The sequence below is a fragment of the Salminus brasiliensis genome, chromosome 1 (assembly GCF_030463535.1).
Source record: "Salminus brasiliensis chromosome 1, fSalBra1.hap2, whole genome shotgun sequence".
Taxonomy (NCBI): domain Eukaryota; kingdom Metazoa; phylum Chordata; class Actinopteri; order Characiformes; family Bryconidae; genus Salminus; species Salminus brasiliensis.
Window position 1 is genome coordinate 53,073,162 of NC_132878.1, and position 18,656 is coordinate 53,091,817.

Genomic DNA, 18,656 nt, shown 5'->3' on the forward strand with positions numbered 1-18,656 from the left:
ATGATAAATAGAGGACAAATAGAAGAAATGTTTTTAAGAAATTTACACACAAAACAAATAGGATTTCTGGATATTTAAACATACATTTTTGCTAATTCAGTTTATGATGATTTGGGAGACAACTGTAAGAGAGGAGGGAGAGCTTTGGGAGAGGACTTTGGGCTGGAGTCCGGCTGGCTTCTGCTGTGTGGTAGGAAGCCAGTCATCTCCTCTGATGAGTGTCTAGCCAGAAATGCTAGATGACAGGGTTAAAAGGGAGGTGACGGGGTGGTGGAGGGTTTGCGAGGAATCTTTGTCCAGGGCGAATTCAGCTAAAGTGGGACAAGTGGGTCAGATAAGCTTAAAGAGCCAAATACAACCATAAACATAAACTAAGTGGACATTCAGTATTTTTCCATTGCCCTGGCATTACTGTCTTGGGCATAGTCATAATTTGAACTCTGGCTACTAGAGCATCTCTGTCGTCTGCTAAGTGAGTAGGAACAAGATAAATAGGCCAATTAGCTAGAGTGACATAACTCAAGTGAAATATCTTACTGAATGGCTTATTGTCAGTGCAGCGGTGGTATTATCATCACAGTGTGACACTGGTGGCTTACTAGTAGAGGGTAGTATGTTTTTTTCTTTTTTGTAATAATTAATTAATAGTAATAGATATACGCGTCACTTTAAGACACAATTAAGTCCTAATAGCCAGGATGTCCTTTAAAGAGAAGGTCGATTTAGATTTCACTGAGAGAGAAGTACAGTATGTGCACAAGCTGAGGGGGAAAAAAAGAAGGCTAGATCGTGAGGGAATGGTCTTCAGCTTCTATTGCACTTTCGTGCTTGACCTTGACAGTTAAGGGGACGGTGTTACAAAAATCCACATTGTGAATCCAAACAGTTGACAAAATGAAGACATATGAAGCTTTTTATTTTACATTTGGCATTGGTTATTCATTACAAGTGCAAATGGCAGAATGAGTTAAACATCAACTGAAAGGGTAAGCGCATCATAGTGTGAGTGACTTTGGATTATACAACTAATACGTTCAGTCATTGTAAAGTGAAATTCATTACCAGTGTACTTTTCAAGTAGTGTCAAAGATCTGTTGCAGCACTAAACAACTCAGACAGTAATCTTGGACGTAATATCCGTTCAGTAAATCAACCCGACCGCCATGATTTAAATTCAATGTGGGTGAAATTGGACTTAGTGTCTCTTCAGCAGTGCTGCTTTCTCGGCTGTGTTAAGAACTTAAGGAGTTGATTTCATGACTCATTTAATATATACACACACAAACACATTCAACTGCATATCCTTTTATCATGACAAACACTTTCCCTTTTTCTTTCGCTCACACGTACACACATACATACACATCATCCTTACTGTCTGTGACCCAGCCACACTTTCGCTCGTCTCCTACTTCTAGTGGGACTGAGCAATACTGGAGAAGTACTCCAGCATGTCCTGAATGGTGAAGTCCATGGTGATGCCGGAGCCAGGATAGCAGCGGTTTATCAGCCCCTCAAAGTGCTTATACTGCCGGATGAACTCATCCTGCATGGAGTGCCACACCACCTAGTGGACAGCAGGAATTACAGTAACTATTCATTTGCTTTCTCAATTATACATTTTTGTATTATGGTCATGGATCCTGAACACCACAAGCATGCAAGATGATCAGTTTCTCAACACTAGAGCAAAACTGCACCATAATTATAATCATTTCAATGTAAATTCTGCAATAAACACCCTACAGTACACAGAAACCAGGGATATCATAGGTCAAAATGGCAATCTGTGTGAAACATCCAGGTGTCTCACCTGTAGAAGACTCTCTTCCTCACACAGGTGCTTGTCCACCTTCTTGTAGAGGTTGTCAAGGCCTTTCTTCACCTCTTTGCCAGGGTATTCTTTAATCACCTTTCTCAGCTCCTGTTTATTGAAAGCCAGCTGGTAGCTGACCTCCTCTTCCCGCACACCCTGAGCCACTCGTGCTTCCACCCCTTCAAAGAAGTGCTGCAAGACACACAAAATGGAGAACAGTAATAATGTATACATTCATGGCATTTGTCAGACTTCTACAGTTTTAATAATGTTACAGAAGTAGGTGAACGTAGTGTTAAAAGCCTAGTCCCGTCACTCTTTGTTGTTACTTGTATAACACAGTGTTCTTGTCTAGGCAGGAAATTGAAGCCCAGTCTGTCATTTAAAGGGTTGTGGTCCTACCAGTACGCTATACCAGAAGTATATACTGTTCCTGTACTGTACAGTATTTCTAATACCCCCCTCATATCAGTTCCTTACTTTCTTGTTTAAATGAAATAATAAAAATGCAGTGGGGCCGAGTTGGAGAAACACCTCTGCTGGTAGTCATGAAGCGCTTCAGTGGAGTATTGCTGTAATGATGTTGAGAGCATCCCCACAATTCCTTACATTGAGTTTTTCTAGCGGCTGTCCCAGCGAGTTGATGACGTAAGACTGCAGATGGTCTGTGTATTTGTGCTTGGCCTCCTTTCTTTCCGCCTCCAAGCATGAGATCTTGAGGCGCGACAGAGTGGAGAAGATATGGTGGAAATTCTCCATCATCACCACATCACGTGGAGTCTTCTGACTCTCATTGGCCACTTTCTCCACTGCTCCCATCCAAAGAGACAAACAGACACCAGTCAGCCTTCAGACACATGAAAGCAGCCAAATATTTCTCTGATGAAGCTACTGTTCAACAATGGAATGTGCTCTGAGTGAGTATTGAGCTGTTATGAACATTGCGGAAATCGCCAACCACTGGAGACTGGCTGCAGTTTAATAGTTTAATGCAGATTAATAAAGTGAAGCACAACCTTATAACTCATACAACAAAACATATTCATTTCACACAGGCCCAAAATCTGTTTGGACATGCGTCTTACCGTTCATGAAGACAGCCCTGATGAGCTTGACATAGGCTTTATCCAGGTCGCCCCGTCGTTCCGCATTGCGGAAAATAGTCTCTGCCAGTTCGGCGAACTCCTCAAACCCAGTCACGAAGGGCAGGATGCCCACCTTACTCTTCTTAGAGATCTTTACCTCCTCCATCTGCCTGATCTGACCAGACTGAAGACGAGACACACATCACAAATTAGGTTCACAAACTAGGTTCATATTAAAATAATACTCTAACGGACCACAGACATATGCTAAACTACTGTATGTACCTATGCCTATGAGCTACTACTCACAATGCATTTGTCGAAGTTCCTCTTGACGGTGACCAGCACATTGCCCAAGGTGGTGCTTAGATAGGAGGCAGGGTCCACATTCTCGGCAGTCCACACGTGATGGCTCATTTTCACCAGCATGTAGAGTGAGTTAAAGCTGTCAATCTTATCGCCCAGTGCTATAAGACTGTTCAGTTCGGTCTCAATGCTCTGGAAGATCTTATTCATCATCTGCCGGACAATGTCCTTCCTAAGATAGACAAGGACAAAGAGGGAGCGTGTGAAATTTGATATGTGAAAGAAAAATAAATATGAGCAAATATGACCGAGAGACATGAACTTGGCAATGCGATTTGACTAATGTGCTTCAAAATGACATTTCCCCCCCTTAGACATTTAATGTAGTACATTAACAGAAAGCTGTGAGACATGTAGGCTACAAAGGTGTCCCATGATAAAGGACTCACTCTGATGATATGGAGTGTCTGTGCTCGCTCACTGGTCTGGCGTGGACCACGCCATCAGGATCATCTGTATTCTCCCCCTATTAAGGATCCACAATATTCGTTTAAGACGGACGTTCAAACACCATAATTTCGAAAGTGCACCCACAGACGTACAAACCTGTGCCAGTGTGGGCTGCTGCTGCAGCTTAAAGAACTTGCTGATGAAGTCCTGCTCAGCAAGACACAGAGGCTCCAACTCACTGAGAACTTGCTCGAAGATCTACACACACACACACAAAGACGTTATGTACACAGCCCAATTTCATCCTACAGGGTCAGATAAATGCCCTTATACAATGTCTGTTCATCAGATCACTGTAATTTTATGATGTGCACATCTAGCATAGCAACAGTATTTCTGTATGTTAATATAAGCTTCACCTTGTCAAACTTGGTCCTGTCTGCCACGTCCAGGTCAGAGGCGGACATGTTTCCCATGTCCAAGAGAGAGGAAGACTGTGAGCGGCGGCTGTTGGAGCTACTGACCGCCAACTTGTTGAGACTGGATGTGGAACCAGTCAGTTTGCCCGAGCTCCCGTGTAAGCCTGAGACCACAGCAGGTGGGAAAGAGAAAACTTAGATTTCACACTGTTATTTGACAAACACTCATCTTATAGTGACACTCCACATCAGACTTATTTAAGCTGGATTTGTTTTACCAGAGGAGTTCATTGCAAGAAGCTGGCGATCTGATGGACAGGAGTTTTGCAAGCAAGCATATACTGTAATTGTTTTCATATTTGATTTTAGGAAAACAAAAATACAATAATATAAATAAAGCCTAAGTAATATGTATATTGTTTCTGTAATGAGAACAGTGGTTCATTACAAACATTACAAACTAATGTTTGTAGGTGATATGACTGGCCAAATCATATGGGATAAGCCATCTGTGTAACATCTCCAGATATTCATGCCAGCGTAAACACACTGAATCAAACAAACAGCAAAAACAGTTCTACAAATAGAATTAGGACCACCTTAGGACCACGGCTACACAATATCGTATAAAGTCTATACTATGTACTATATTTCATTTTCATTTAAATTAATGTCATCATTAAAAGTGCTATAGGTTACAGTATTCCTGCGGTGAACCTGAAGATCTAACAACTTTGCCAAATGAAGCTTGCCAAAAAAAAAGGAGGTGCCATTATCTATTAGCAGGTTTATTATTACATTACCGGGAAGTCAATTTGAACACAACTGCTATTCCAGAGGGAGCTCTAGCAAATTATGGAAGGTAATCAAGCTCTGGAAGCAGGACTGTAACTACAGACATTGCAGATCGGGTTACAATCCCATCTCTTTGGCAATCATTCAAATTATTGCACCTCCCCAGGTTAAAGTAATCCAGCTCGAATAAGACTTTAGTGAACTTGACCCATCAACATTACTATGGGGACATTTTACCAGGGCTACAATCTGTAATGCTGTATCCATGCAAATATAACCAGTTTATATACTTTTTTATACAGTTTAAATCTAGTCTTTGACTAAATGGGATTCTAAACATCAGCATGTTGAATGAATTTGAACGATGTTCAATTCTTATCTGGAAAATGAACACTGGTATACCGACAGTTCATTACAATTAAAAGCTGCTAATAATCAATTGGATTATGAACACACACAAAACCCCAAAAAAGTGGTAACAAGCAACACATATTTGAGGTTAGTTTGACCATCACAGACAATTTGTGAGGATGTGCACACAGAAGTGTCTAATGCTTACACACACATAAGCAATGTGTGACAAACAAAACCAGCTGACAAAGACCTTAATAAGTTGTGCTGGGTGTGTGTTTGATCAATGGGGCTGCAATAATCTGTAGTAAAACCCAAGCATTTTAAACTTTGTGAAGAGAGCAAAAAGTGGGTATGTGATTTGTGCTAGGGTAAGAGTTTGATGCGCATTAAAGGGCCAATATCATGCATTTTCCTAGATTTATTAAAATGATGACATCAGTATCAGATTTTATTGATAACTGATAATCTGTGTTGTTCCTTTAGATTTAAACAAATGCTTTTGTTACTGTGCTTTTAAGACTAATAATTGCAAATGTCTGCAAATGTTTTGATTGGTTGCCTAATATGGTATAAAAAATTATTACAGGCTGAAAACTGATGGGTTTCGTGACATCACAAAAAGGAAGACGGAGAATTGAGTCCTGCATGATATAGGCCCTTTCTGTCGTGAGCAGTGTTGTACTGTAATGTAGAAGGGGTGCTGCAGCGCTTTCTGCAGAAAGGAAATGAGGCATTGTGGGATATGGGCTGTGTGGAGCAGTGGTACTTACTTTCTGTCTCCTGTTTGAGAGCGCTCTCTTTCCGAGGAAGCGTGGCTGCAGGCCAGTTAGAAAGGCAGGCATCAGAGACAGAGACATGTTAGGCTCACAACATGCAGCGGGGCTCAGGGGTTAGGGGTTAGAGGTCTGACATGTCACATACTGGCATGCTCTACAGTGGCTAAGTTTGGGGTTTGTGGGCCCCGTGGCCGCTCAAAAACAAAATTCAGTAGGATTTTGTTTCCCCACACAACAAAGCTGACTCTGAGAGAGTGGAAATACTATCCATCTGCTGGTGTGGTTTGGAACGGCAGCATATTATCAAGGAAAGCCAACGTTCAATTAAATAAACCTTGTGCTGAAAATGGATGACAAGCTTGTGTGACTGAATAGAGATTAGTGCAACAGTGCACATATTAATCATACCACAGTGACCGACGACACCACCAAGCTTTTAAGCACTCATTAGAGACCACAGAAAGTTGTTGCTGTATTTCGCCTGAACGATAAAAAGTAAATGACGACCTGATTTCAGAAACACAATATATATTCTTTAATGTTTAAGCAAGATTATTTTATAGCTGCATAATAATAAAGCAAATGTTTGGGCACCCTGCACGGTCAGTGTTTAGTGACAGTCCACTTTGGAAAGTGTCCCAGCTTGTAAATGCACATTTTTGTCCACATAAGTGTCTTTCAATTGTTTACATTTTCTCCAATCCTTTCAGATTCCCTACCTGCTTTACATGCACTGCTCATTTAAACTCTTTGATCTTTGATGATGTTTAGGTCCAAAGACTGTGAGGACCATGATAAAAAGGTAAGTTTGTGCCTCATGACATAGTCCAATTTTGAGGGGTGTTTAGGGTCATTATCTTGCTGCAGAACCTGCATCTGCATCTTTTCATCTTCATTTGTTTACAGACAATGTGATGTTTGCTTTTAGAATTTGCTGATATTTAATTAAGATTGGATGAAGATGTGCTTATGACTCTTCCATGTGCAGTCATATTTGTGCAGCAGAACAGTGCACCACCACTCCAGAGTCTCTTAAATCTTCCTGAAGGTCATTTGCAGTCAGACAGGGGTTTTGATTTGCCTTTCTAGAAATCCCATGAGCAGTTCTCATGGAAAGTTTTCTTGATCTTCCAGACCTCATCCTGACCCCCACCACTCCTGTTAACTAATACTTCCTAATTACTTTACAAACTAAGGAAATGGCTACCTGAAAACGCTTCGCTATTTTCTCATAGCCTTCTCCAGCTTTGTGGGCATTAGATTAATGTTCAGAGCTAGGCAGCTGCTTCGAGGAGCCCATGGCTGCCGGTTGTTGGAACGTGGTTTGAGGATTCAGGGTTTTTATAAAGATTTGAATCACTTTTCTTAACAACTATGAACAAGCCACAACCCTAACAAGCTAATTAGTGTCTGAGGCCTTGGTAAAAGTGAGAGCTCAAATCTCTTGATGTGCCCAAAATACAATAACCTTGCTTAAAATGTTGAACTTTATGCCTTTTGTAGATCTGTTTGCCTTCTACTCACCTGACTATTCACAGGAACAGGAATTTATGACCAAGGTTGCCTAAATGTTTGCAAATCTACAGACATTCAAAGGTTTACCTGACTTGGAACATGCACACAACTAAAAGCAAGTACATCTCTCCCACAGCTAATTATGCTGTTTTTTCACCTGGATCAAACTCTGGTTTCATATTTAGCTGTGTCACTCAAGGTTCATGGTGGGGAACTGAGGCCAGGGTCCAGCAGAGTTTTCAGTTGTCCCTAGTCTGACCCAAATACTAAACCTGGCAATTGGCTGTGGAGTTTAGAAGCAAAACCATCTAACAGCAGGAATCAGGCCCCCCAGGAGTTGCCCACCTCTATTTAAGACCACATAGTATACACTGTGTGCAGAATTATTAGGCAAATGAGTATTTTGATCACATCATGCTTTTTATACATGTTGTCCTACTCCAAGCTCTATAGGCTTGAAAGCAGACTACCAATCAAGTAAATCAGGTGATGTGCATCTCTGTAATGAGAAGGGGTGTGGTCTAATTACAAAATGATGACATGGCCCCCTTGTTCACCTGATCTGAACCCCATAGAGAACCTGTGGTCCCTCATAAAATGTGAGATCTATAGGGAGGGAAAAAAGTACACCTCTCTGAACAGTGTCTGGGAGGCTGTGGTGTCTGCTGCACGCAATGTTGATCGTAAACAGATGAAGCAACTGACAGAATCTATGGATGGAAGGCTTTTGAGTGTCATCGTAAAGAAAGGTGGCTATATTGGTCACTGATTTGTTTTTGGTTTTGTTTTTGAATGTCAGAAATGTTTATTTCTAAATTTTGTGTTGTTATATTGGTTTACCTGGTGAAAATAAACAAGTGAGATGGGTATATATTTGTTTTTTATTAAGTTGCCTAATAATTCTGCACAGTAATAGTTTCCTGCACAAACAGATATCCTCCTAAGATAGCCAAATCTAAAAAAACCCACTCCAACTTCCAAAAATATTAAGCTTTAATATTAAGCTTTTGAGTCTTTTGGGTTGATTGAGATATAGTTACAGACATAGAACATAGTTGTTGTTCAATAATAAAAAGAATCCTCTCAAATACAACTTGCCTAATAATTCTGCACACACTGTATGTTGAAACATTACTAAAGCAACACACCAGGTGAAATTAAAGACATTAGACACCATTGTCTAGAGCAGGAGATGACTGAGTTAAAATAAAACTTCCTGCTACAGTGATAGGGCACTATTTAGGCTCTCAGGCAGAAGTCATGTCCAATTCAGTCAGTCCACTATGGCACTAGTGCTTTTCACATCGCCATTCTCATTAAAAGCAACATTAGAGCAGGCAGTGACAATACTACAACTTCACATCACAGCAAAACAACGGGCACAGAATCAGACATATGGAACTGAATGGCATGCTGTCAAAATGACACTGCAAACAGAAGATGAGCAGTGGACAGAGTACACAGCATGGAATTCACCATGAAAACTCTCAAAACACACAAACAGGTATTTTAGTTTAAACTGGAAAAAAAAATCTTACCAAATTTTCCCTTTCCTTCCTTTGTAGTTCCTGCCATTTTGATTTTGGCAACTTCAAAGAAATCCTTAATTTCCCGCTCGTATAATCTAGTCATGTAGTCAACATAGGTCTGAAAGAGAGGAAGCAGATGTTCAATGACTGGTGCTTGGAGTGTTAGTTGTAGAAAGTTAGCTGTATAATGACAATGTATACTGCTTATAGATACATAGATACAATATAATACATCATCATGTGAAGGAATATTAATTTTGGAATAACTTAGAACTATACAATGAATATTCTATTGCAGGGGTCATCAATTGTACCCCCAGAGGTTTGTCCTGCACAGTTTGGTAACTTTCCTGATCAAATCCAACCCATTAAATTATTCGGTTTAGCACCTGCGTTTGAGCAGGAAATTCACTGTGCTGAAAACAGTCCCTCCAGGCCTGGAGTTGATGCCTGTTCTAATGGTTCTGATGCACCGCAATGGGAATTCTAGGCCTTCATGTCCCCACATGTTTAGTATTAGCAAACCTAACTGTTAGTCACATATCACCAAATCATTCTGGTCTTCTTCTTTAATAAATACGCCATTGCGTAACCTTAGTCATGTTGCATGGTCATGATGATGATGTTGATCATAACAAACACTTACTCTGGACAGGCCCTCATACTTCTCTCTCTGTGTGTTCTTGAGCCACTCCATCAGCTTTGCGTATCTGAGCAGATCTCTGTGCAGTGGGCTGTGCTTGGGTAGGGTCAATTCTGCCGTGTGCTGGGACAATGTGGAGCTCTGGTCATGACCCTACAGACAAACACAGACACACAAATACACACAAAAATACACAGAGTTCAACTCTAAGTATTAAGCAAGCTTATTTTCACATGGGCTCAAAGTGTCACAACGCAATGAAGGAGAAGCACAAGCCCTCACACAGTCTCTAAAGTCATCACTGTAGGAAATAAGCAGATCAATGAAACATACAAACTCTCATGGATGCTGTTATGATGATATTCAGACAGCCTAAGGCCCAAGCAGTAGTTAGTCTAAACTACCATTCCCTTACAGTCAGCTTTCAGCCCTGAAAGGCACTTTCAAAAGCTACTGTCACAAAGCTTGCACACGTGCTTCTCTTTCCCCCATCCAACGGCGTGCTTTCTCGACTGTCTGCAGCCACACACTCGTTACCTCTACGTCGCTACTTCAAATCTAGTATCAAACACAGCTACAGTTACAGCATGCAGACCAATGTTTTAAGAATTTAACGACTACCTCAATATTTCACTACGATATCGCCAGGAGGCATAAAAAGCAGTCCTCACTGAGCAAAACAGTGCACTCTCCCTCCACACCACAAGGGGGCGAGACAGAGTTAAATTCAGGCAGAATCTGTCGGTGGCACGAGTGAGTTCATGGGCCTCTAGGGATCTTGGGATGAACGCACCACAGACATGCTTCTGTGGAAACGAGGGCATTCAATGACAGAAGACTGGTTAGTGAAGTCAGTGACAGACATGTTCGATTAGCATGGCTGGGTCAAAGAGGGGTGCTAGGGAGGGCGTACTCACAGGGAGTGACAGACAGGACGACCTATAGAACTGAGGGATGGTCATTTTGAAGTGACTGAAGTGGTTGAACTGACAGAGGGCAGAGTGACGCGAGGTGGCACAGAGAGACAGGACAGGTGAGCAATCAGAAAAAGAGTGATTACAGAACAGAACAGAGAAGACCAATCAGAACAGGAGGAGATCAGTCATAGAACAGAATCTATGGATACTGGAAACAGGAGAAGAGGAAGGAAAATAAACAGTAGCTAAATGCTTGCTTGTTTGTGCGCGCATGTGTGTGTGTGTGTTACCTGGTGTACAAACACATTGTTGAGATGGTTGGTGAGGCGCCGGGCGAACACGTCTCTGAGCTCAGCAAACAGATGTTGCTGCTGCTTCACAGCCATCAGCTTATCGTGACCTGACACACACACACACACACACACACACACACACACACACACACACAGTCTTGTTTACTCTTAGCAGGATTCAACCTTTTCTCCACAGTTTAATCATTGACAGTTCCCACCTACTAGCTGGACTTCCATAACATGATGCTACCATGTGCTTCCTCAGAGACAGATTAAGAGCTAACCAATCTTTTTGAACTGCTGCTGATGTAACCACTTTGGACAGCTGATCCTGCTTAAAGCAGAACACTAACTGCCAGTTCTGTTATATCTGCTAACAGTCACCTGCACTGACTAGCACTCAAAGACAGCAAGGCCAATCATGCTCTCTTAGACTCTAGAGAACCGTAAATTGTAAAATGTCTGTGTGTGTTTTAGTGTGGAGGATTTGTTCAAATGAATAAAGTATTTCAACAAAACATGTAACTTGAAAACAAGGATACCTAAACGTTTGCATACAAGTGTCAATCCTTCAACTTCAATCAACACTATTTCTGTACACTGAAACTGCAGAAGCCTAAAGTCGCACAAACCTGGACGGAGTGCTACATTCATGCACTGCAGCAGAGCCTCTGAGGCGTTAATGCAAGCCTCTATGCCTTTAGGGGAGGACAGGTCTCCCTCCTGCAGAGCTCGGATGTGCCCTTTAGACAGGTCCATGTAGTTCTGCAGAGAAAGCGAAGGACATTCATTTAAACAAAAAGTTCAATGATTTTCTTTTTATTCACATTTTCCTTCTTACTTTAAAGACAAGCCATGTTTGGTGTGTATGAAGTTGGCTTCTTTAGTTTAGTACAGAAGCTAAAACCTTATGTTTTATGTTCCACAAACTGAAGGAGCATCATCTTCCAGAACCTCTTCCAGAACTCTTATGGGACAAAGAGACAGGACAGATTCTTAAGCAGATTCGTAGTTCCAGTGCAAAACTAAACAATCAAGTTCTACACACCAAACATGCCTGAGCTGACTGACTAATAACATATTCATCACAGCCACAACTTTGATCATGACCTTATTCAGAACATAGGTTTAGACACACTCCCCCTGCCCTCAGAAGGAAGCTTCCCAATGCTGCTCACCACTAGGAACTGGATCTCATCCAAAAGTTTGCCGTTATTGGTGTTGCTGATCTGAATGAGGCGGTTGCTTTGCGAGATTTGGTCCATCTGCTCCTTGACACTTTGCAGCATCTCCTCGTAACTCAGCAGTTTGGCCTCGATGGTGTCTACTTCAGTTAAAGCCTCATCCAGCAGCTGCATCAAAATGTTCACCTGCTTTTCTGATGCCATTATGGACTGGATGTTCGCCTGGAGGACATGGAGATTCATTTTTGTGTATATGCTACACACGTTAAACTTTTTATGTAATTACATATAAATAAATACTTTATGATGTCATGTGAATCAAATGCATGAGAAATCTTTTTTTAGCCTAACTCACAAGTAATACTGGTTTATGGATTTCAGGCAAAGAATCACTACAGATTATCTTATGCAGTCCTCCATGTGACCAGTCTGAAATTTACAGTGTCCAGATCTACTCAGTACCATGATACTCACCCCATCCAAGACCTGCAGCTCCCGGGAGAGTTTTTCGGCGAAGGCTTCAGCGTTGGAGATGGCGCACTCGCACACTTCCATCATGTTCTCAATGTCCTGTTCCTCCCGAGCATTCAGCTCCTGGTAGTCATCCAGAGCATCCTCATCTCCCCCGGCAACACTCTGGCTCTCGCCGCTAGGTACTGACTCTGGGGAGAAAATACAACACAAAATGTATAATGGAAGTAATCCAGAATGACTATGGTATCTAAGATCACCTCTGACCAGGACTGTGCATGGGAAAGAACCTATACGATACTTGAATATATTGCAATGATGTAAACGTGACTTTTTAAATCAAATTTAAGGAAAACCGTCGGGGTATAAAAAACAGCATCACATGTATATAATCTGAGCAGAACAAAAGTTTACTTGTTTTTCAGAACAGTGGTATCTGAAGACACTCTCTGCTGAGTTTAAACACAGTACAAAATGAACCACTATCTACCACCAATCATTGCATGTAAATGAATCCTTAAAAATCTTGTGTTTTTGAGAATCGATACAGCATTAAAAAACACAATATCGAGATTTTTTACTATATAAATATGTTCTACCCCAATATCTGATACACAGACAAATCACTACAGGAGCACAAAAGATGTGTGAGGCAACAACTTCTGCTCTGGCTGACCTAATCCATTGAAGGAATAGTACAGCTCTCCTGCACTTATTTTCTCAACTTACACATAATCTTTTTAAAGACCTACAGACATCTAAAATCCATAGGGCAAGGAAGGTCAGTAAAGGTCTGCTACTGCATCTGTGCTACCTTTTCTTATTGTCAGGCCTGAGTACAAAGCATGTGTAATCTTATAGCTCGCTTGGGCAGAAGTCACTGCAGTTCTATGCATAACTGCTAGGTCCGTGTCAGGTGCAGCAAACTGGAACAGGAATTCTCTCACCTTCCACACATACTTTAGAAACATGTATTTCATAAAAGTTGAAACAAATAAATGAATGCTTTTAAGAAGTTCTAACTTAAACAGAAGAAAAAACAGCAGTAATCTTAATATAAAATATAACCACTTACTGATGAAACATACAATCAAACACCTGAAATGCATGCATAGGATTGCACATCAGAACAAAATAAGGGCTCGGCAGGGCTGCACTAATTAATAGGGATCTATGATTTATTGAATGATTATTTGTTTATGTTGACTTATTTATAAATGTCAACATTCTTATTAAATGCTAATTATGTTCTTAAAAACAGACTTACAGTTGTTCCCAAAGTTTTGCACAAGTCAGTCATATTTAGCAGGAATTCACAGATATCACTGTGCTGCACATCTTGTGCCTCAGTGTGTAACAAAAAAACGAATTTCCCATTTAGCAGTCGAGTTATTTGAGGATTAATGCTGCAGAATTGATGCAGTTCTAGATTTAAATTGCACAGCCTAAACAACCTAAACCCCTTGCTTTATAATGGCGCGCGTTGTGCAGCCCTGCAGTCTGGAAGGTTTCTTTGTGCACAGAAACAACTCAAACAAAGATGTATGTACAGTATGAAGGTGAACTCAGACAGACAAGAAAACTGTAACAGGCAGGGCTTAAACTGAATGGGGGGGGGGATGAAAACAAGTGGAAATGAAGAACAGTAGAGAAATCAGATGCAGTACCAACCTTCAGCTTTAGGAAGCTCTGAGCAGTGAGAGATTTCAAGAGAAAAGTACAGAACATAGGTTATAAGACAAAGAGCAAGAGAGCAGAGCAAGCAAAAGAGAGAGAGAGAGAGAGAACGAGCTTTAGTCAGAACTACATTTAACATCAATATATATTTGACTGCATCTCTAATCCTTTCAAAAGAGCAACCGTTACACTTCATGCATTCATTAGTAAATCTCTAATAAACAACCTTATGTTGATACTACAGTACATGCGTTGTGCTAGTTACAAAACATCTCAGTCAGACACAACAGTAGGTTCTAACCTTCCAGCAGCTGGGAGCTGACATTGACAAACTCCACTTTCTTCCTCAGGTAGCGCTGGTTCAGCTTCCAGATGCAGGAAATAAAGGAGTTCTTCTCCGCTGTGCTACTGGCCACCCAGCGATACACTTTCTCAAAGTGTAGGTCAAACTCTGGGTTCTCCTACAGGAAGGAAGCAAAGCAGAGGAGAGATGAGGATGAGAAGAGAAGAGAGGATATGGAATGACTGGAAAACAGAATGTCTGAAGCGTCTGAGGCTGCAGTTTAAATGCTTAACAATATTTCAGGGAGGTTAGGGTTAACATGGAAAAATTGGATATTTTGGCAATCTCGAGTCAATTCTGCTTTCTTTACAATCAAACGGACTGACCCAGAGGTTCAAGTTTTATTTCTTTAATCTGAAGCTCCCAATAAGCTCACTTGGAGTTAAACCAACCACAACTGTAGTACTTTATTTTAGCCCAAGTTGCAATTTAAATAGCAATTTCTTCATTAATGGATATTTTCATGACGTAGCTTTTAAAAGGGACAATTGGGCTTGATGACAGCAATTTCAAAACAAATAAAAAATAGGCAAACACAAAACCCACAGCAATTACAAATATCCAAATATTAGGACATATTACATTTCTAGATGCAGATGGCTTTTCCTTTAACCACAAATGTAGTCCATTAATTCTGAGTTCACTCATTTATTAATGTGAGCTTGTTTGACCTTCCTCATATGCACTCTCACCTTGTTAGCATCTTTGGCATCAACCTCCGCCAGGTCACGAAGCTCCCAGGCCATCTGTCTCTTGTAGAAGTCTCCTTTGTCTGACTTCTTTACTTTCACCACCTTCACCTGCACCGGGCGCTCCGTTGTCACTTAAAATAATCGGTAAATCTTAAATGTGCAGTGACCTTCTCTGTGCTTTAGTTACACTTTGACAACAACAACAGCAGCTATTGTAACTCTGAGACATTATTTTCGTATTTATTATCAGACCAGTGTTTTCACTTATGTCAATCTACGCTTTATTGTCTACCTGTGGCACACAGGAAACAGTTCTTCTTCTTCTTCCCGGCCTTGCAGACGTTGACGATGCTGAGAAGGCGCTCATCGTTGGGAGTAAAGATGTCCCTCTGGAGAGCATGCTTTATGGCCGTCATTCTGCCTCCTGGAAACGGTACAGTCTGGTTGCAGACTCAACAAAGCAACATCCAAAAAGACAAGCAGCAAAAAGCTGGTATAACGGGAAATATATATTTACTTATATAGAAGATAAAGGGTCAAATGTCTTATTATATTAGCACTGCTTAAAATGAATTAATACAACTATACGATTCCTATTCATTCAATGACAATTTATAAGTCAATGAATGTAATCGCGAACTCCGGGATCAACTCTCAGATGAACATAGCGGTTCACCAAATTTAAATGATACAAATTTTCCGTCAAATTTGTCAGAAAACAAGCAACGCATCCATGTAATTACCCATGGCACCATGGACCTGACAGCAGTATGTGTGGTTTACTGTGGGGAGTGAATTGAGGGAACAGTGTGCTGAGGTAGCTGCCAGAAGAATGGGTTAAATGTGGAGGTCAAATGTTGTTTATGCTGCAGAGAGATGGCCTTAATCTTGATTATTTTATTTTTTAAGTAAACCATATATGGAAATGTACTTTCTGTGTACTTCATGTTTGCAGTACTGTGTAATATTAGTGAAACTTATGAAGAGGGAAACTGAACAGTCCAACCCAGACACCCATATGCGGTTCGAGAGGAGCAGCATTTATGTAAATTCAAATATCATCTGGTCCTATGATCATTAATTATGCTGTTTTAACAGGTCTAATCCAGCTCATGAAGACCTTCATCGTTATCTAGCTAACTATATAAAGCTGTAGGGAAACCGAACCTCTGCAGAGCAGACGGGACTACAGAGGAGCTGAGCTGGGAAGCAGTGGTCAGATACACAGGTCATTTAGCTATAGCTACCTTGATCAAGCAGGTAGATAGGTAACTAGCTAGCTAACATGCACACATTTCTCAGCATAGCCTGATGCGTGCTAGCTATATCTAGATTAGACTACAGATGCTTATGACAGCTGTCAAAAAAGGTTGACAGCCAGCTAGCTAATGCTAGCATAGCTCGCTGGGTCTCGGACCCTGACAGGAGTTACAAATCCCCTGCACTGTCCAGTTTAAAGTCCCTTAAAGTCATTTCCTAAAGACATACAACTGCACACATGTATGACTGCTACTGACTACTGCGTGCCCCGAAGATTTCAGAGAGAGCAGCCTGGTGAACAGCTCCTCTCACGAACGGCAGCTTCTTCCGCAGACACGGGAGAGGCCACGGGAACGAGCCCTCTTTAAGCGCGAGACCTTAACGAGACCTTACCTCACAACAGAGCCGTACAGCGACCAAGACGATGAACTACACACGTTTCTCCTTTAGTCGACAGTTATATCCACATTTACACGTGAAATAGCACTGAAATCACTGTCCATTTCACGGCCACAGCCCAGAAACACAGAACCACAACAACAGCTCGGCTTCCGCTCGGCAGCTCCTTCAGCTACAGCCTAGTGGGCCTTCCCTCTCCGGCTCTGTGTGCAGCACCACCTACCGGCCTGGAGTCAAAATATTGACAATCAAAATATTCATTTATTAGTCATTTAAAACAATTTTGCAGGTTTTTGTCACTGTACTATGTACAGCCAAATGTGTCCTTCGCATTTTACCCATCGGTGGTAGTGAAAACACTAAACTAAAGGCAAGCGAGCACACACACCTAGAGCAGTGGGCAGCCAACTTCAGCACCCAGGGAGAAAAGAGGGTGAAGGGTTTTGCTCAAGGGCCCAACAGTGGTAGCTTGCCGAGCCCGGCTATCAAACCCACAACCCTGTCATCAATAGCCTTGCGCGCTAACCGCTGAGCCACCCCAGCCAATCATACAAATATTAAAAAAATATATATACATAAAAAACAAAAAATCTGTTAATAGCTAGGCTTCTAATAACTGTATGAATCTGGCAACTGGTTCTGGTTTGTACTGCAGTTTATAAGTGCATGCTAAGTTGGACTAAAGTCCGGTGATTGGATGGGCCGGTCTAAAGCCCTCCTCTTTTTTTTCACTTATGAAGTGCTCTGTTGTGCTGGCTGTGTGTTTCGGGTCATTATCTTGCTTGGATGTGTTTCCCCGTACACTGAAAGACAGACTGTTTCTGTAGACTGTGTCCTGTATCCTGCTGCTACCATAATGAGTTACGTCACTAATGAAAATTAGTGAGACCATGCCATGCTAGGACACTACCACCACCATGCTTGACTGATGAACTTGTATGTTTTGGATCAGGAGGATCATGAGTAGACCCTTTCTTTCTCCACACTTTGTCCACACTTTTCCATTAGTTAGGTAGAGGTTAATCTTGGTCTTTTCTTTTGTGCCTCATCTTTATCATTATTTTGTTTTCTCTCAGCTTCATATTTAAATTGTGGCTGATGACACCATCACCCCAATTGTTGCCAACATCACTGATCACTAATTTCTGTCGCTCAATGCCTAGTTGTTAGTACACCAATGGCTTCTTTGTTTTTCAGGACAAATTTGTTGAACTGGCTTTGTCTGGTGCTTATGTAATGGCTCTTGTCAAGTTCCCTCTTAGCTGCATTTTCTATGTTGATTTATCATAAAAACAGCAAGTTCAAACAAAAGGAGCCATGTACTAAAATGTTTAACACATCTAATGGAAAAAATTAGGAAATACTACATTTCTGATCTATCTTCTAATATAAGTGTGTTGATCTCTTTGTATTTGTTGTACGGCAAGAACAAAAGACTTGCCGTCCCAATACTTTTGGAGGTGACTGTACAAAATACGATCACATTCAAGACCAGAAATAACTATGTTTGTCAAAAAAACTGTACATCACCTTTATTTGTGCCTTTATTAGCGTAGTCTGTATGGTTTAGTAGTATGTAGTTTGGAATGCAGCCCAAGACCCCAAGCAAATGTGTTTCCATTTCCCAAGCATCCATGATACTGAGAGGTTTATAGGCACTGTATGCAGCGTACAAGACCACAGTAAATGACTCAATACAAGCTTTATATGAGGGTTTTTTATGGATTGTTGA

General features: G+C 41.2%; 1 protein-coding gene across 5 annotated transcripts; it reads right to left on the reverse strand.

Annotated features, from left to right (window-relative positions):
- Positions 1-899: 899 nt before the first annotated feature.
- exoc1 (exocyst complex component 1) lies at positions 900-17,113 on the reverse strand. 5 transcript variants are annotated; one of them, XM_072682643.1, is made up of 20 exons: positions 16,919-17,113; positions 15,558-15,689; positions 15,266-15,396; positions 14,532-14,691; positions 14,225-14,242; positions 12,557-12,744; positions 12,077-12,304; positions 11,531-11,663; positions 10,896-11,005; positions 9,692-9,841; positions 9,055-9,163; positions 5,996-6,040; positions 4,077-4,240; positions 3,814-3,915; positions 3,657-3,733; positions 3,211-3,439; positions 2,902-3,085; positions 2,426-2,625; positions 1,814-2,008; positions 900-1,567 (listed from the first exon to the last, which is right to left on the reverse strand). In XM_072682643.1, the coding sequence occupies exons 2-20, from the start codon at positions 15,679-15,681 to the stop codon at positions 1,415-1,417; spliced, it is 2,700 nt and encodes an 899-aa protein (XP_072538744.1). In that variant the 5' UTR covers positions 15,682-15,689; positions 16,919-17,113; the 3' UTR covers positions 900-1,414. The 5 variants fall into 5 exon arrangements, with proteins under 5 accessions (XP_072538744.1, XP_072538746.1, XP_072538747.1 ...); XM_072682645.1 differs by lacking the exon at positions 14,225-14,242; XM_072682646.1 differs by lacking the exon at positions 5,996-6,040.
- Between the last annotated feature and the right edge of the window lie 1,543 nt (positions 17,114-18,656).